The 20,118-nt window shown below is 47.5% G+C and overlaps 1 protein-coding gene across 2 annotated transcripts in view; it reads left to right on the top strand.

Annotated features, from left to right (window-relative positions):
• Positions 1-20,118, top strand: part of LOC141085322 (myelin-associated glycoprotein-like) — a 41,058-nt gene that overhangs the window by 4,774 nt on the left and 16,166 nt on the right. For both annotated transcript variants that reach the window (XM_073570603.1, XM_073570602.1), the window contains exons 2-3: positions 1,708-1,757; positions 2,763-3,116. In XM_073570603.1, the coding sequence (XP_073426704.1) occupies positions 1,715-1,757; positions 2,763-3,116 (397 nt within the window). In that variant the 5' untranslated portion in view covers positions 1,708-1,714. The remainder of the gene's footprint in view (positions 1-1,707; positions 1,758-2,762; positions 3,117-20,118) is intronic.

Raw genomic sequence — 20,118 nt, 5'->3', positions numbered from 1 at the left:
ATCTGTCTGCAGCATCGGCTTAACACCTCCCTTGCCGAACACCACAGGTGGTGTCACGAATCACTTATAGATTTTCGTCATCATAAGCACACTGCAACAACTCCATTTACCATGGGCGCCCAGGGCCACGGGCCGGGTCCCAGCTGCCGTGACATCTCCCATTGAAGCTCATCGGGCCCGGTACCGGGTACCCCATGGCCCTGGGAGGGCGACCCAGTTACCCTTCTGTTACCACTATTTATTAGGGAGCAGTCTGTCAGCACTGCCTATTGGGTTACCCTTTTGTTACCACTATTTATTAGGGAGCACTCTGTCGGCACTGCTTATTGGGTTACCCTTCTGTTACCACTATTTATTAGGGAGCACTCTGTCAGCATTGCCTATTGGATTACCCTTCTGTTACCACTATTTATTAGGGAGCACTCTGTCAGCACTACTCATTGGGTAACATTATGTTACCACTATTTATTAGGGAGTACTCTGTCAGCACTACTCATTGGGTAACATTATGTTACCACTATTTATTAGGGAGTACTCTGTCAGCACTGCTCATTGGGTAACATTATGTTAGCACTATTTATTAGGGAACACTCTGTCAGTACTGCTCATTGGGTAGCAGTAGCATTATGTTAGCATTATTTATTAGGGAGCACTCTGTTGGCATTGGGTACTTCTTTGTAGGCATGGTTTATCAGGGAGCACTTTATTTGTACAATTTTGGGGAGTGATCTGTTGGTACTGTTCATTGATGAGCGCTCTATTAGAGAGCACTCTATTAGCATACTTTATCAAGGAACTATCTATCTGTTGGCACTGTTTATGTGGGACTCAGTATTAAATATGGACATTTTCTGTTACTGTTTATTACTGGTCGATCTGTACTGTTTATAAGGGAGTGCTCTGTTAGCACTGTTTCTTTAAAAAGAACACTGTTGGTACTGTTTATTGGGGGCACTTTGATTGTACTGTATAAATGGGACTCTTGTGACAATATTGTTTTTTTGGGCACTTTGCTGGTACGGTTTCTATGGGACTCTCTTGTGGCAAAATCATTTGTTCAGGACACTTTGTTGGTACTGTTTTATGTTTACTTGAGGAATTTTTGGGGATATATTTCTTTCTTGGAACTGATTATATGGAACATTCTACATTAGTAGTATCCAATATTTTTTTACGTTGATCACTTTACTGGTGGTGTTTTTGTGTACATCATGTATTATTATTAATAATGGAAGGAGGGTAATCTGCTGGCATTGCTAATAAAGCCTCTATGGGTGTCACTATAGTTTGTAACCAATATGGGTGGGACATAAAAAAAAATCACTTTTTACTTTAAAAAGCGACCTGCAAGAGCAGGTCTTTTTTTCCACGCAAATTACTGTTTGAAAGGATCTATACAAATACATGATATCCTGCAAAAACACTCTTTCTGAAGGAGTAAGAGAATGCTCTGAAGAGCCACCTAGTGGAAATACCATGAATAACTCTTGTTTATTTTTTCTACTTTTTCATAGTCTGAAAAAACAATAAATATTTGAATTAATTGTGTCATAACTTCAACAGTTAGGAAGTGAGAAATACAATATTGCTTTATATATTTTCTGTCTGATACAAGAATGTACGATCATGAATGGAACAGGCTAACAAAAGAATGTCTATATCTACAGTAATCCACATATTCATCATGTGCCTTTGTTTCCTTCTTAGCTCTACCATGGACCAGAGGCATACTATATTGATCGCCTTCTTATTGAAAGGTATCCAACTTTACATATTTTACCTACATAAAGAAAGTGAAATTTCTTAAAGGGGATGGCTCTTCTTTTTAAATGGGAAAAAGTGCAAAGTGCTTATAGACATAAGCAAGTTTGCAATTTAATAATTAAAAAAATAGATTTATCAACAGTGACTGGTTTGCTTGGTGATCTGTGCATTGCTTATAAGCACTGTACTGTAGAGATTGTATGTGCCGCTATGAACTTGGATGTGGATAGTTTGAGTGCTAACGCACTGCTCCGATGCTGGAGAGTCAAACTTGACTCTGCTTGCATCATGGAAAATAGCACAATTCTGGCAAGCAATGCAATAATGCCTCTTGTCTGAAAAGTCAATCATCAGGAATGAACCCTGCACCTGTACCCAGGCAAGCAGAAGCCAAGAAGCAGATGTGCCCTTTCAAGCAGAAGCCGGGAAGCAGATGTGCCCTTTCAAGCAGAAGCCGGGAAGTTGTGAGACAGAGAAGTTGTTCACTCCTAAAGATAGAATATCTGATGACCCTTTTATACCAGTTGTCTTATAAAGGAAATCCCTTTTCTCATGTGCTATAATTCACATATATTGTATGGCTTCCCATTCTAAAAACAAAGATCAGCTATGTGAGTGATGGAGGTTCCAGGGCTAATCAGGGATTGAGCTCCTACCAAATTTGCAACAGAAAGTTTTTTACCAAACTTTCTTTTGCTTTGGAGTAGGAAAAGAACTTAGTTATGCTGCAACATAAGAACTATTGATGTATCTCAGCTCCAGAAGTTGTCATTTGTCCATGGAGGATCAGAGCCAACACCATGCTATTTTTATGATCAATGACATTATCACTCACAAGAGCATCATAAATTAATGTTTCACGAGATATTCTGGGATGTTTGTAATCCTCAACAATCTCCTTTTTAACAACTTGATGATCGAAAAAATGAGTAGTGATATAGGATAACCAAATGTAAAATATAATTAATTTTTGTAATTTTTTGCTTCTTCTTTTCAAGGTCTTCAGTACAGTTCTGCGCAGTATAACCTTGATGTTCCCACAAAACTTTGGGCAATGAAACACTCATGTGTTGTTATCCCCTGCAGTTATAGTTACTCAGATCCTAAACTACCAAGCGAAAGAATTACAGGAATATGGTTCAGCTCCATTGCTGAAAACCAAAAGGGTCCACAATTTATTAATAGTCGAACTCCTGAGCGCCACACGTCTTTCATAGGAGATTTAAGCAGTGGTAACTGCTCCATAAAAATCCATAACGTCCAGCCTGAAAACTCAAGGATCTACAAGTTCCGGGTAGAAATGGAACATTTTAAGTACTCATACTGGCCTTCTGTCTGGCTGAATATTTCAGGTAAATTATGGTTATTATGGGATTTTCAAGATGCTCTAATTTAAAGGGACTTTAAATTCTGCTATGTAATCTGAGAGTTGCAAAATGAGAGAATCTGATTCCATCAATGTATCACTGACTGGACTGGCTGTTTTGATAGAATCCCTGTTTTATCTCTTTTAGATGTAGCAGTGATCAGAATGCTGAGCTGTGCATAACCCTGCCCCCAGCACTGATTGGCAGCTTCTTGTGTACACTGTGCATAGTCAGCAAGCTGCCAATCAGTGTTAGAGGGTGGGGTTACACAGATTAACTGGACTGGATTCACAGGACACCTAGTCCAGCAGTGATAATCTTCTGCTAATAAAACACTGACTGTATTGAAACTGCAGCAAACTACTGAACAAGTGACACATTCCTGGAATCAAGCTTTCTGCCACTACATTATGCTGTAGGATCTTTAATGACTAAGTTTAGGGAATCCTCCTTAATCAGCAAGAAAATCTTAGCATTAGACAACTTGTTGATATCGCTTTGCTGTTGAAACTCAATGTTCAGTTATTTAAATCATTAGACACCTTCCAAGTTTCCAAGATAATTTCATCTTGGACTTCCATGATCTCCATACATCTATGTGTGCTCCAACCTAAATAGCGGTTTGTCAATCCAATAAACCCTTTTAATTCTCAATAGGACTTTGCAGTTTCTGCATTTATTTCCACAGTATAGTACTGCAAGAGTCACAAGTGTGCCACATCCTCCTTGGAGAATTGGGGTTAGGCGATTTTTTGTACTGTGTTTTGCAGATCTTCCTTTTAGCCTGTCTGCTTTGTTCCTCATATTGAATCGACTTCATTTCCTTTGGTGCTGAAGAGGTTAACAACTCTTTGTATGCTGGTTAGAGACATTCAGTTCCATGTCACAGCTGCTCCTGACCTGCTTGTTTCCTTTCTCTATAAAACCTGACCATACCTTCTCATCCCTGCCTGTGAAAGTTTTGCTTTCTGGCTTGCTGGAGTTGATGTGCTGAAGTTGGAGTCCGTAGTTGCTGCTGGAGATTGTTGTGTGCTGTTTTGGGGTGTATGATTTCTTCATTATCTTATTGACATTTGGTTTGTACCTTTTGTATGTAAGTTGCTTTTTGTTATCCTTGCTTGTCTTACATATATACACTAACATACCTGTCCCAGGCCTTCTGGGGAGTGACAGATTAAGACATTAGTAGGAGCCTAGTATGTTCAACAAGTCAGGCCTCTCTACCTTTAAGAGTACCCCAAGGACAGGGATTGTAAGGGTCTCAGTTCCAAGAACAGTTTGATGTCCTCCTTGCTTACTGAAAACCGTTGCAGCGTGACATAATAAAAAATTAGATTAATATATAAAAATTATATAGGTAAGATTCTCTTCTATTTAGTTATTCTGAGACCATAACTCTTCTTTAGACTTTGGCTTCAGAATACATCAACACAAGAGGTCTTCACTAGTGATGAGCAAGTATACTGATTGCTCGGATTTATCCGAGCATGCTTGGGTGATCTCCGAGTGCTTTGGCGTTCTCGGATATTTAGTATTTGTCGACACAGCTGGATGATTTGCAGCTGCTGGACAGCCTGAATATATGTGTGGAATTCCTATCAAACAGGCATTTCCCACATGTATTCAGCCTGTCTAGCAGCCGCAAATCATGCAGCTACATCGACAAACACTAAATCTCCAAGCAACCAAAATACTCGGAGATCACCCGAGCATGCTCAGGAAAACCCGAGCAACGAGTAAACTCGCTCATCACTAGTCTTTACTACACTTCTTCTCCCAAACAAGGAATAAAACGGCCAAGCCACCTTAAATAAGCTGTTCCAATGCCAGAGCAGAGACATGGGAACAGCCAGTCCTGCCCATCTCTGCTCAAAGCTTCTAAAAACCTGTACCAATGCTGCTCTATTAAAAGGCCTCTCAGCACTATCTGTGCTGGTGTCTTCTTTCCAGATTTCATATTACCGAGATTGGCCACCACAGTGATATGTCTCCCGTCCGGGACATTACTACCTGCACTTTTACATTATTTATGTGGTAAAAGGACCTATAATTATACCATACAATACAAAGTTCTCCAGAAAAACTTATAAAACAAACCCAATAACAGGAGCGAAACAGCCAAAGCGAGATAAAATTTAATTTCATAGGAAGCACATAATGCAAAAATATGACAAAAGATTTAAAAAATGTTAAAACAAATGTGGACTCCACTAGGGGTGCTTAAATGGTAGGTTCAATGAGAATCATGCAAACATAAATGTACGGTGCCAAAACCTATGAAATAAATATTAAAGTCGTGATGTCTGTATAAAGATATGTTTATGGGGAATGTCCCATATTGCATGTAATGAGGACACACGATATACCCAGGAGTAGAGTTGAGCGAAACGGGTCGAAAAATTTCAAAAGTCGCCGACTTTTGGCAAAGTCGGGTTTCATGAAACGAAACCCGACCCTAGGATGAGGTCGGCCGCGAGGTCGGCGACTTACGCGCCAAAGTCGCGTTTCAAAAGTTTGTTTTGCGCTCTTTTTCAGCCAATCAGGATCCACGGACACTGTGGGCAACGTGATGACATAGGCAGGGGTCACCACTATCTTTCAGAAGGGCATGCAAGTGATTGGCTTGCTTTGGTGGGCGTCACAGGGGGTATAAAAGGGCGTGCATGCCGACCGCCATCTTACTTCTGCCGATCTTAGCATAGGGAGAGGTTGCTGCTGATTCTGTAGGGAGAGTGTTAGGCAGGGAAGAAGAAAAAAAAACTGCTTCTGCTGCTAGCGATTGTGCCTGTACAAGACACCAGTCACTGTGTGTGCAGTGCAAGGGGAGGCTATATTGTGGTGTATCAGTGGTGTTGGTTGTTGGGCTGCCTTCTAAGGCTTCCTGACAGCTGCATTGCTGTTTACCCACTGCTCTGCAAACTGCTTTTTTAAAAGCAATCCCAATTTTTTTTTTTTGTCCTGCTGAGGTGCTGAGCTGCAAATTGCTTTTTTAAAAGCAATCCCAATTTTATTTTTTTGTCCTGCTGAGGTACTGAGCGTGCATTTTTTCACACCATACAGCGGTGTACGCTCCTCACACAGTACCGTGTAACGGCTGTTATCACAGCCACAGTGAAGCTATCTGTGTCACTCTGTGAGAATAAGTCGAGGACATGTTCCGTTCTTACAGACCTGCACTCTAGGGAGATTCCTACTCTGCCCAATTCTACATACACCTTGTATTTTGTGATACACTAGCCAATTTCTGCCTGTGACATAGCGCTGTGATATTCAGTGGGCCTCACACAATCCAAAAGTGTCCAGTGTCCACAAGTGTCTGCAGAAATTCAAAATCTCCTTTATCCTCTAGTTACTTTGGTCACAGCTGTGCCATCGAGCCTGTGACATAGCGCTCAGATATTCAGTGGGCCACACACAATCCAAAAGTGTCCAGTGTCTGCAGAAATTCAAAATCTCACTTATCCTCTAGTCACTTTGGTCACAGCTGTGCCATCGAGCCTGTGACATAGCGCTCAGATATTCAGTGGGCCTCACACAATCCAAAAGTGTCCAGTGTCCACAAGTGTCTGCAGAAATTCAAAATCTCACTTATCCTCTAGTCACTTTGGTCACAGCTGTGCCATCGAGCCTGTGACATAGCGCTCAGATATTCAGTGGGCCTCACACAATCCAAAAGTGTCCAGTGTCCACAAGTGTCTGCAGAAATTCAAAATCTCACTTATCCTCTAGTCACTTTGGTCACAGCTGTGCCATCGAGCCTGTGACATAGCGCTCAGATATTCAGTGGGCCTCACACAATCCAAAAGTGTCCAGTGTCCACTAGTGTGAGCAGAAATTCAAAATCTCCCCTGTCCTATAGACACCTTGTACCTTGTTTTACATTACTATATAGTTTGTTGGATTTTGTCTACATTTCTACCAAAAATGAGGAAGGCTGGTGGAAGAGGCCGTGGAATTGGGCGGGGGTTGGCAGCTGGTAATGATGGTGTTGGTGGTGGATCTGATGGTAGTGGCAAGAGCAAAATAGGACCGAATGCAGGAGGTGTTGAGCCTGCGTCATCATCTGGCTCCATAAGGCTTCGAAGGCTTAGTTTTCTAGGAGTTGGCAAACCGCTTTTAAAGCCAGAGCATCAGGAAAAAGTTTTGTCTTACATTGCTGACTCAGCCTCCAGCTCTATCGCCTCCTCTTCTTCAGTTGTAAAAAGTAAAAGCACTGAGTCGTCATTGGAGGCTCATGTTCATGAACCACACCTTTCCTTATGTCCTTCACCCCAACCAAGATTGAAGGATGACGCAGGCCATACTACTGATTACTCCATGGAGCTGTTTTCACATACCATGCCTGGATTATCAAGTCAAATGGTGAATTACCCAGGCCAAGATGAATCTGACATGGAGTGCACTGATGCAAACCACTGATGGATGATTCTGCTGGTACATTCACTCAGAGCACTACATTGTCCTCGCAGTGTACAGAGCCAGATTCTGACCCTGATGAGACTCAGGTGCCCCTTCCCGCACACTATACCACCATACACGGTGACACAGAGGAAGGTGCACATGACATTGAAGAGGAGGTGATGGATGACCCAGTTGTTGACCCAGATTGGCATCCATTGGGGGAAGAGGGTGCTGCTTCCAATAGCTCAGATGAGGAGCATCCACAGCAGACATCGACATCGCAACAGCTGTTATCTGGCAGGCCCGGAGCACTCCAAAGACAGGTTCCAAAAATCAAAAGAGTTGTTGGACAGCTTGTCCAGAGGGTCAAAAGATCACAGCGTGCTAGGCCGCAAAATGTCTGCCAAAGTAGGAAGAGTGCAGTGTGGCACTTTTTTGAACAAAATCCTCATGATCAGGCCAAGGTTATCTGTAAGAAGTGCTCAAAGACCTTTAGCCGAGGGAAAAATCTGAAAAATTTGAATACCAGTTGCATGCTTAGACATTTAAACACCATGCACTTGCAAGCATGGACACAACACCAAACCTCAAGTGCCACATGTGCAACTGATCACAACGAAGGTAGTCAGCAACGCTACATTGTTTCCCCCACTGTAAGCCCACCGGTTAGCACAGCAGCAAATGTTGAGGTGTCGTTGCAAGGCCACAGCAGTCAGGGAATCCCACTGTTATATCAACGAAAGACTGATTCTAGGCCATCAGAAAGAACACCAACTCCATCACCATCATCAACCCTCTCTCAGTCCGCCCTGTCCACCGCTACTTCCACCATATGCAGCTATCAAGTCCAGCTCACCCTCCCAGACACTATGAGTAGGTCAAGAAAGTACTCAGTCTCTCATCCGCGTACACTGGGTTTGAACGCCCACATTGCCAAACTAATCTCGTTTGAGATGATGCCCTTTCGGTTGGTGGAAAGCGCAGCTTTCCGCGAACTCATGGCCTATGCAGTACCACGCTATGACCTACCCAGTCGCCACTTCTTCTCTCGCAAAGCCATCCAAGCCCTCCACCATCATGTGAAAGACCGCATTGTCCATGCACTCAAGCAGTCAGTGAGCGGAAAGGTGCACCTCACAACTGATGCATGGTCCAGTCGGCATGGCCAGGGCCGTTACATGTCCATCACTGCGCACTGGGTTAATGTGGTGGATGCAGGGTCCACAGGGGACAGCGGTGGTGGGACAGTGCTGCCTAGCCCACGGTATAGGAAACAGTTGGCTGTAGGCGTTCGACCCTCCTCCTCCAGAAGCGAAAGCTCGTCCACAGAGCGCAGTCGTACGAGCACTCCATCTGCAGCTGCCACTGTTGCACACGAGGTGTCCCCCTATCGAGCAGCTAGTGGAAAGCGTCAGCAGGCTGTGTTGCAGATGATGTGTTTGGGCGACAGACACACCGCCGAGGTGCTGGCCGAGTACTTGAAGCGACAAACTGAGTCATGGCTGGGCAGTGTACATCTTGAGGCAGGCAAGGTAGTTAGTGATAACGGCCGTAATTTTGTGGCAGCCATAGCCCTTTCAAAACTCAGCCACATACCTTGCTTGGCTCACACCTTGAACCTGGTGGTGCAGTGCTTCCTCAAAAATTATCCGGAGTTAACAGCCCTGCTCCATAAGGTGCGAAGGCTGTGCGCGCACATCCGCCGGTCGCCTGTACACTCCGTTGGTATGCAGAAACTGCAGCGATTGCTCCACCTTCCCAACCACCGCCTCATTATCGACATTGCAACAAGGTGGAGCTCCACCCTGCACATGGTGGAGCGGCTGTGCGAGCAGAGGCAGGTCATAATGCATTTGTGGGAGGATACACGGCCAGGCACTTTGAGAGCAGACATGGAGTTGACAGGTGTGCAGTGGTCGAAGCTAAAAGACCTCTGTAAAGTCCTTCAGTGTTTTGAGGAATGCACACGGCTGGTAAGCGCAGACGACGCCATCCTAAGCATGAGCATCCCAGTTATGCGTCTGCTCATGCAAACTTTGACGCACCTTAAGGAGCAGGCGTCTGCAGCCAATGTTGATGAGGAGGAAGAGGAGGAGGGAATCCTTGATGACATTCAGCCATTGTCTGCTCAGGGACCTCTCCTGGACGAGTTGGAGGAAGAAGAGGAGGAGGAGGAGGAGGATGATGGGGATGATTACTTAGGGGAGGAGGATGCATCTCGTGGGGCAAGTGAAAATGTTGGCGTGGCAAGGTCTGATACAGGGTTTGTGCGTGACTGGAGGGATGTGGATTTGCCAGAAAGTGCTCCTCCAACCAGCACTCACAGTGCATCATTGACACCGGGAACATTGGCCCACATGTCAGATTATGCCTTGCAGATCCTAAAAAGGGACCCCCGCATTGCCAAAATGATGAACGATGACGACTACTGGTTGGCCAGCATCCTGGATCCACGCTATAAAGGCAAATTACAAAACATCATGCCACAGGAGAACCTTGACCTAATATTGGCTAATAAACAAGCAACTCTGGTAAATCGGTTGCTTGAGGCATTCCCAGCACACAGCAGCGGTGATGGTTCTCACACGAGCCATACGGGCCGGGGTCAGCTTGGCAGAGGTGTTCGTGGTGCACACAGCAGAAGTGGCGTTGGAGACAGGGGTTTCATGACAATGTTGTGGACTGATTTTTCAAGTACCGCTCACAAAACTGGTAATACTGCATCGATGGAAAGTGACAGGAGACAGCAGTTGTCAACTATGGTTACAAACTACTTTTCCTCCCATATCGATGTTCTCCCACACAGGTCATTCCCCTTTGGCTTTTGGGCCGCTAAACTGGACACCTGGCCTGAATTGGCACAATATGCCTTACAGGAGCTCGCTTGCCCAGCTGCAAGTGTGCTATCGGAAAGAGTCTTCAGTGCAGCTGGATCAATCCTGACAGAAAAAAGGACCCGTCTGTCAACCCAAAATGTGGATGATCTAACCTTCATAAAAATGAACCATGCATGGGTTTCCAAGGATTTTGTCCCACCTTCCCCTGATGACACATAGGGTGACAGAAAAATGGCTTGCTTTGGTCCAACTCTTCCTGGGACTTGACCTATTTCACCTTTTGCATCAGCTGAATGTCCAACATCAACATATGCCACTTTCTAAAACTCCCTAACTGTGCTGCCTCCCCCCCATGGCCGGGGTCACCACCTAGCGCACGACACCGTGCGAGTGCCGTTGCCCTGGACAGGTGGGTAGGCCGACTCTTGGGCGCGAGCACTGGCACAGGGTCCCTCATAGTGCAATCAAGTGTCTCTGATGGTGGTGGTGCACACCCGCCGTCAGACACACCGCCGTACTATGAGGGGCCCAGTGCCAGTACCGACGCCCATGAGTGGGCCCCCCTTGCTTGGGCAGGGCCCCAGCATTTGCAATCTTTACCTCTCCCTGCTCCTCCGCTGTGTAGTCTGGGCCGTCAAATCCATACTGTGCCTGACACTGTTTGAGCCTGCCTCCTGATGTATAGACATATATTTTGAATGTGTACGCTATCCATACATGTTATCTGGGGATACGGTACCCTTTCTCACCTTTGTGCAATCACGTGCAATCCATACTGGGCCTAACACCGTCTGAGCCTGCCTCCTGATGTATAGACATATATTTTGAATGTGTACACTATCCATACATGTTATCTGGGGATACGGTACCCTTTCTAACCTTTGTGCAATCACGTGCAATCCATACTGGGCCTAACACCGTCTGAGCCTGCCTCCTGATGTATAGACATATATTTTGAATGTGTATGCTATCCATACATGTTATCTGGGGATACGGTACCCTTTCTAACCTTTGTGCAATCACGTGCAATCCATACTGGGCCTAACACCGTCTGAGCCTGCCTCCTGATGTATAGACATATATTTTGAATGTGTACGCTATCCATACATGTTATCTGGGGATACGGTACCCTTTCTCACCTTTGTGCAATCACGTGTAATCCATACTGGGCGTGAGAACGGCTGGCGAGCTGTTAAGCAAGTGTGGCAGGGCTAAGGGTCGTGTAATCGATGGGAGATATGTGTCTCATAAATGGCTTGTCTCTATAATGTAAGGCAGAAGTAAAGCATAACAGATATTGTTATTGTTTTTGTTTGAAGGACCTGTGGTGAGGTCACAGTCAGGTGACCAGTCAGCTGCTGGGAACGTGGGTGTGGCTACAGCCTTATAATGTGGCCTGCTCCTGAACCAAGGAGTTGTGTGTGGGGAGGACTAAACCTCCCATGTGTGCTGAGACTCCTGCTCTGAGTCTACAACTACGGACATTGTGTTATTTTGCCTGAGCTAAAAGGCTATTTGTTTGCTGTTACGTTGCCTTGTGCGTTTATGCCGTGAATAAACTGCAAGCACTGTGGAAGAACCTGTCTCACATTTGTCTCCCGCTGCACCTAAGCGAGCCACATCCCCACAATTGGTGGAGAATGCGGGCAGCGGTCCCAGCAGAGACTTGAGACAGTTGCTGCATGTCCTGGGTGAAGTGTGCAGCGGGGCAACAAGCATTGCCTGGAATCATGGAGGACCTCATGAAACACCTGGTCCAGTCCCAGGCACTGCAGCAGGAAACCAACAAGCTGTTGTTACAGCAGATCCAGCAAAGCCAGCAGGAGCAGCGGCAGCAGTTCCAGCAAAGCCAGCAGGAACAACGGCAGCAGATGCAGCTTCTGGCAACCGCCATCCAGGAGGGCAGGACGAGCGCCCCAACCCCAGGTCGGGCTGATGCCACCGACGTCGAGAAGGCGGTAAGACGCGCATTACAAAAAATGACCCCTGAGGATGATGTCGAGGCCTTCCTGACGGTGTTTGAGAGGGTGGCTGAGAGGGAAAAACTTCAGCCAGAGTGGTGGGCGGAGGTACTGGCCCCTTACCTAACGGGGGAGCCCCAGAAGGCGTACTTTGACCTGACGGTACAAGATGCCAGAGAGTATCCCAAATTAAAAGCGGAAATTCTCGCCCGCTTGGGGGTAACAATGGTTACCAGGGCACAGAGAGTGCATCGTTGGGCCTATCACCGGGACAAACCCCCGCGCTCCCAAATGTTTGACCTGTTGCACCTGGTCCAGAAATGGCTGCAGCCAGAGTCGGCTTCCCCTGCACAGATGGTAGAGCGAGTTGTGATGGATCGGTTTGTGCATTCTCTGCCGAGACCTCTACAGACTTGGGTTGCCCAGGGTGATCCCCAAAATGCTGATGAACTGGTTGGGCTGGTCGAGAGATACCAGGGGATGGAAGGTTCCTTGGGGAAGCAGCCCATTCCATATTGGGGGTCCCAGCAGGGGGCGGAGTCACAAAAAGGGGTGGTGCGTCCAAGGTCAAAAGGGGCGGGGGAGGCGGTGCCCAAGGTCCCCTCGGGTGTTATTTGCTGGAAGTGTCATGGGCCAGGACATATAGCGGCCCGTTGTCCCCAGACCACCGAGCAGATGGACTGCAGCATGGGACGCCGTAGTTCATACTACGCATATCCAGCTTGCAGTGTGAACTCGCTACCTAACAAGGGGCCACAAGCGTGTCCCGTGAAGGTGAACGGTCGAACAGTAATGGCGCTTCTGGACTCCGGGAGCTTGGTGACACTTGTGAGGGCCAGTTTTCCTCTAAACATACTCCCGGGTAAAAAGATTGGTGTTCGGTGCATACATGGCGATGCAAAGGACTACCCTATGGCTAGGGTGAAGATTGAAACGACGCATGGCACCGAGTCGCATGAAGTTGGCGTTGTTCGAGACTTGTTGCATCCCATAATTATTGGCCGGGATTTCTGTCTGTTTTGGGATCTGTGGGGGATGGGTTCTGAGTGTGCTAGCAAGAGCAGGGAACCAATCCACCCCACTGAGGTATCGCCACCACCAGAGGCAGACGAGTTCCCTTTATGTGTCCTTGTTGGGGATGAAGAGGAAGGGTCCCCTGTACCTGACATCCCGGAGTTAGGGGTGGCCGGGGAGAATTTTGGGACTGCCCAACATAGGGACCCCACACTAAGGGAAGCCTTTAACAATGTCACCGTCATTAATGGGGTTGCACAAGAGCCGGGAGCAGACACAAGGTTTCCCCATTTTATGTTGAGTGGGGAATTGTTGTACCGGGTCACGAAAATAAGGGAGGAGGTGGCAGAGCAGTTAATAGTACCAGGCCCCTATAGACGAAAAGTGTTGGACATGGCCCATTCACATATCTTGGGGGGACACCTGGGGGTGGAAAAAACCCAGGAACGGATTGTACAGAGGTTCTATTGGCCTGGGTGTCACCGGGAAATAGTAAACTATTGCAGGTCCTGCCCGACATGTCAGTTAACTGCCCCCACATCTCATTTTCGGAACCCTCTTGTGCCACTGCCCATTATTGAGGTGCCATTTGAGAGAATTGCCATGGACTTGGTCGGTCCCTTAGTTAAATCAGCTCGGGGCCATCAGTATATATTAGTCATCCTGGACTATGCCACACGCTATCCTGAGGCCATTCCCCTGAGAAACTCCTCTGCGAAGAGTATAGCCCGTGAGCTGGTCCATGTGTTTTCCCGGACGGGTTTGCCGAAGGAGATCCTGACCGACCAGGGGACACCTTTTATGAGCAAGGTGATGAGAGAATTGTGCAGAGTCTTGCAAATTTCCCAGCTGAGGACTTCAGTGTACCATCCACAGTCAGATGGCCTTGTTGAGAGGTTTAACAAGACCCTGAAGAGCATGCTGAGAAAAGTCATAGAGGAAGATGGTAGAGACTGGGATTGTCTCTTACCGTATTTACTGTTTTCTATCCGTGAAGTTCCCCAGGCCTCCACGGGGTTCTCCCCCTTCGAGCTTCTGTACGGCCGGCATCCGCGAGGTCTCCTAGATATAGCCAAGGAAACCTGGGAAGCCGAAGTCACGCCCCACAGAAGCGTCATTGAGCATGTGGCACTGATGGAGCAGAGGGTTGCAAAGGTGATGCCCATTGTTAAAGAACATCTCCGCCAGGCACAAGAGGCTCAGGCCAGGGTCTACAACCGGTCAGCCAGAGTGAGGCAGTTCAATCCGGGAGACCGAGTTCTCGTGCTAATCCCGACGGTGGAAAGTAAGTTCTTGGCCAAGTGGCAAGGGCCATATGAGGTGGTGGAGAAACTGGGAGACGTAAACTACAAGATCCACCAACCCGGAAGACGGAAGCCATACCAGGTTTACCATGTTAACCTTATCAAGCCGTGGCAAGATAGAGAGCCAGCGGTAACTCCGTGCTTGCTGGGCAACCTAGAAGGGGAGGTTGGAGCCGTTACCATAGCGGAGACTCTATCGAAGGCCCAGAAGCAGCAGTGCCGGGAGTTACTCCAGAAAAACCGGGACCTGTTCTCAGAGTTGCCGGGGTGCACGAAGGTGGTGGAGCACGAAATTCTGACCGAGCCACATGTGCGGGTGAACGTGAAACCATATCGTATTCCTGAGGCCCGGCGAGAGGTAATCTCCAAGGAGGTGCAGCGTATGTTGAAGCTCGGGGTCATTGAGGAATCCAAGAGCGGCTGGTCGAGCCCGATTGTCCTGGTCCCAAAACCTGATGGTGAATGGAGGTTCTGCAACGATTACCGGAAGCTGAATGAGGTCTCCAAGTTCGACGCTTATCCCATGCCACGCGTTGATGAGCTCATCGAGAGACTTGGACCTGCCAGGTACATAACCACTTTGGATCTGACCAAGGGATATTGGCAGATCCCCATGGCACAGGAAGCCAAGGAGAAGACGGCATTCTCCACACCAGACGGGTGCTTCCAGTATGTCCGGATGCCGTTTGGCCTACAGGGAGCTCCAGCAACCTTCCAGAGGGCGATGGATAGAATCCTTGCACCTCATAAGCTATACGCTGCTGCATACCTGGATGATATCGTCATCTTTACCCCGGACTGGGAGACTCACCTGGAAAAGGTCCAAGCAGTGTTTGACGCTCTAAGAGAGGCAGGGTTTACAATAAACCCGAAGAAGTGTGCCTTGGGGAGAGAAGAAGCCAAGTACCTCGGATATGTAGTGGGGCGTGGCAAGATCAAACCCCAAATCAATAAAGTGGAGGCAATTCAAACATGGCCGAGACCTCTGTCAAAGAAGCAAGTTAAAGCCTTCCTGGGGATTGTGGGATATTACAGGAGGTTTATCCCAAACTTCGCCACAATGGCTGCACCTCTAACTGATCTGCTTAAAGGGACAAAGTCAGTGATGGTCAGCTGGTCCGAAGAAGCAGAGTCAGCCTTCCAAGAAATGAAGGGAGCGCTTTGTAAGCAACCCGTTTTGGTGGCCCCAGACTTTAAACGTGAATTTGTCCTCCAGACAGATGCCTCAGATGTCGGGGTAGGAGCTGTCCTTTCCCAAGAGATACGTGGGGAGGAGCATCCTGTTCTCTACTTGAGTAGGAAGTTGACTTCTTGTGAGAGAAATTACTCAGTTGTAGAGAAGGAGTGTTTGGCCATAAAATGGGCAGTGGACACATTACGGTACTACCTGGTGGGACGGAAGTTTAGGTTAATATCCGACCATGCCCCACTCAGGTGGATGAGGGAAACCAAGGGCAAGAATGCTAGGGTCACCCGCTGGTTCTTAGCCCTACAAGACTTCAGCTTCCATGTAGAGCATAGGGCCGGGAAGCTACATGGGAATGCCGATGCCCTCTCCAGAATCCCTTGCCTGGTAGGTGAAAGTGCCAAGCCCCACGGCTTTAGGCAGAGGGGGGAGGTATGTGGCAGGGCTAAGGGTCGTGTAATCGATGGGAGATATGTGTCTCATAAATGGCTTGTCTCTATAATGTAAGGCAGAAGTAAAGCATAACAGATATTGTTATTGTTTTTGTTTGAAGGACCTGTGGTGAGGTCACAGTCAGGTGACCAGTCAGCTGCTGGGAACGTGGGTGTGGCTACAGCCTTATAATGTGGCCTGCTCCTGAACCAAGGAGTTGTGTGTGGGGAGGACTAAACCTCCCATGTGTGCTGAGACTCCTGCTCTGAGTCTACAACTACGGACATTGTGTTATTTTGCCTGAGCTAAAAGGCTATTTGTTTGCTGTTACGTTGCCTTGTGCGTTTATGCCGTGAATAAACTGCAAGCACTGTGGAAGAACCTGTCTCACATTTGTCTCCCGCTGCACCTAAGCGAGCCACATCCCCACACAAGCTACAGCACCTGTGGTTTGCACACGTAAGTTTTTCATTTTTTCAGGAATGACGGTTAGGCCTAATTTCGGAACTGCGGTTGACCTGCACTTACTGGGAAATCATTGTTCGCGGGTAATAATTGTAATCAGTGATCCCATCACTAACGTTGTTCAGCGGGTTATCTGCACCTGTAAGCGACAAACGCTGGCCTTTGCAGTGTAGCGCACATGCAGCCACGGACATGTAAGGGCATGACACACCAGTTATTGGCCAATCTCATGTGCAAGAGCCTCATGTGTCCCTCTAGTAAGCCGGACTTGGACCGCGGGGCATGACGGAGTCTCGTTCGTTAACGGAATTAAGCTTGCAATGTGTGCATCTGTTCTGTAGCTGGCATGGTTGAGGTTTCCCAGGTGGAGTCGAATTTAACCGTAGGCTCCACTCTAGGTGGTGCCCTTCTGGACATTCCTTTAAGGTTCAGCTTTGCAACCATACTGCCCACGTAAAACAAACACTTTGCCTTCATGAACGCTGTTTGGAGGGTCATGACTCGTGGGAATAACGCCGCCCAGTCAGTTAACCTGCTAGAGAGATCGTTCGTTGCTCCCAAGCATGACATCACACTCCCTTGGAAGAATGTAATGCCACTGTGGCGACCGTACTCCTGGGGGCGACACAAGTGCACTGATGCCCAGCCACTGCTCGATGAATCTGCTGGTACATTGACCCAGACCACTACATTCCCCTCGCATGCTACACGGCCTGAATCTGACCCTGATGAAACTCAGGTTACCCTTCCCATATACAGTTCCATCTTACACGGTGACAAAGAGGAAGCTGCAGATGAAAGTGCAGGTTCGGCCCACCCGCCATCAGACACACCACCGTACTATCAGGGGCCCTGTGCCAGTGCCGTCGCCAACGAGTGGGCCCCCCCTGCTTTCTCAGGATCACAGCACTTGCAAAGTTGAAATACTGTGCAGTGAGATGGAAGATGGGGACGACGAGGAGTCCAGACAAGTACAGGGAATTCCCTAGCGAGGAGACTTATTTGATTGTTTTCAATGTTGGGACAGCAATTTTTGGGGAGCACTATACTCTGGAGAATGATAGATGGGGCCCACCATACACTGGAACATTCCAAAGGTGGACATCAGACACTGGAGCAGCATTTACAGGGCCCATTATACACTAGAGCATTAGAAATGGGGCCCATTATGTTTGGAGCATTATTTGGGCCCATAAGACAGTGGAGCTTCATCCATGGGGACCAACATATACTGTAGCATTATGTGGAGCTCATCATATACTGTTTCAAACATTATATGGGACCAATGATTCTGTATGGAGAAATAGATGGGCCTCGTCATGAGATGTAAAAAGTGAGGTATTTTTCATTGTACTATACCGCTATTTCTCTGCCGTATCGGAGCATGATGAGTTGTGGTATGTGTTAAAGGGGCGCTCTTTTGCCCAGGGCACATGAAAACCTGGAGCCAGCCCTCCCCCCCCCACAACTGTAGCCAAATAACCCCCAGTTTTCAGTGCGTAACTTGTATTATGAAGTTAATTAAGGTTGACAATCTTAAGTAAGAAGAATTGATGCTTTTGGCATTCAAATGGGCACTGTTGGTGTGTTTCCTGTCCTCCTCTCACTGCCGACTTTTATTCCCCATTGACTTACATTGGGTTTCGTGTTTCGGGACGACCCCGACTTTTCCCTATAATCGGACGATCTTGCTCGACCCGACTTTTGGAAAAGTCGGGTTTCACGAAACGAAACGCGACCCTAAAAAACCAAAAGTCGCTCAACTCTACCCAGGAGTATAAATAAATTCAGATGGTTATATGGAGAAGTACTAGCTAGGATAAAGCAGAAGTAAAAGAGGCACATCCAATGTGGAAGTGCAGCCAGAATAACATTTGCCATTTCGAGTGCCGGATTCATTATTTTACATTCCACAAGAGGAGCTTGTTAAAGTGTTAATCTTTTAGAAGAGGGTGTAGGTACTTTTGTAAAATGTTAGTCCGAGTCTCCCACTATATACACACAGACAGACACCAAGAGTGAGTAGAAGCTTTTACACATGTACCTTTGATGTTTCTCTTTCTAACCTCCTCCTTCTGTTCCTGCTACTCCACAATACACAGGAATCCATCTGCTGATGTAGGTCTGTGGCGCCCCTGAGGGTTCAGTCGCCACAGAGGTACTGCACCTCAATCAGAGGTGTGGTTTCCCACTTCCCAGGCACCTGACAGTACTCTAACACCTGCACCCAACACACACCCTATAGTAGCAGGGCACCCAGGATGGACCCCATGGGAGGAGGATCTCAACCCTGCCTGGGTAATAAAGGGTGTTGGGAGGTGGGTGGAGCAAAAAGGGTTCAGAGTGGGAGAGAAGAGTTAGAATTAGGAGGAGTCTTCCCATAGGAGAAGAAGGGAACAGACGTGTGTGGAGCAGCTCCTGGTCTGGAGGAGCTGCTGGAAGAGAAAGAGACAGAAGGATGCTCCCTGTAGTGGGAAAGGATCCTAGAGGCACGGTATAGCGACCATACTGTTTGTGCGGCTCGTTTCACGCTGACGACGTCAGGTGGAGGGATCAGGACGCAGAAGGGTATCAGTCCCTAGCCTAGTGAAGCTATCTGACTCAACTAGCAAGGCAGAGGCACCTTTAGGTACCTTAGCTACAAGCCACAGTTATCTTCTCCGGAAAGGCAGCCATAAGGGAGCAAGGAAACGCAGAGTACGTTATCCGACAAGGTCCGCGGTCTGGGACACTGACTGTGAGGTGTTGGGAAGTAAGAGGAGTAGAAAAGCCAGCACAGTGAGATGGCCAGGAAAGGCACATACTGAAGGGAGTGCTGGAAAGGTGTTCTCCATCTGCTTGGGAGTTGACTGAGCCCCTCACCTGAAGGACACAGCACCAAGCAGGCATCTGTGTGCACCAGAACTGTGAGTAAAGCTTTGGAACTGCACCCAGCTGTGTCCTCTGAATTCTTTCTACAACACTTACTCAGCACTGCTCCATCTAATATCATCATCAAACACAAAATCCTTATTTCAACTACTGCCCTGGGACAACAGCTCTGCCTGTGTGGAGAGCTATTCCAACTCTGCTGCATCACACCATCAGTCCCAGAGGACCTGCATTGCAGCGCTGGTCACCTCTGATGAGAAACCACAGGTGGCGTCACGAACACTTTACAAACGCTTTATATTTCCCTTGTAAATATCCCTTTTTATTGGATGCCCAGGGCCACGGACCAGGTCACTGCTGCCATGACACTGTCGATTTAAGAAGCGGCTCGATACAGAGTTCCCCACTGCCCTGGCGGGTGCTCCAGGTCCACTGTGTTTTATCAAGTCCAAAGTCAGCACAGCCGTCTACCAGGAAATTTAAGAAGAGCACTTCATGCTTCCCTCTGCCGACAAA

The sequence above is a fragment of the Dendrobates tinctorius genome, unplaced genomic scaffold, assembly GCF_039654945.1.
Source record: "Dendrobates tinctorius isolate UK_male_01 unplaced genomic scaffold, ASM3965494v1 ptg000028l, whole genome shotgun sequence".
In the NCBI taxonomy this organism is placed as follows: domain Eukaryota; kingdom Metazoa; phylum Chordata; class Amphibia; order Anura; family Dendrobatidae; genus Dendrobates; species Dendrobates tinctorius.
This window is presented reverse-complemented; position numbering and strand designations above follow the sequence as displayed.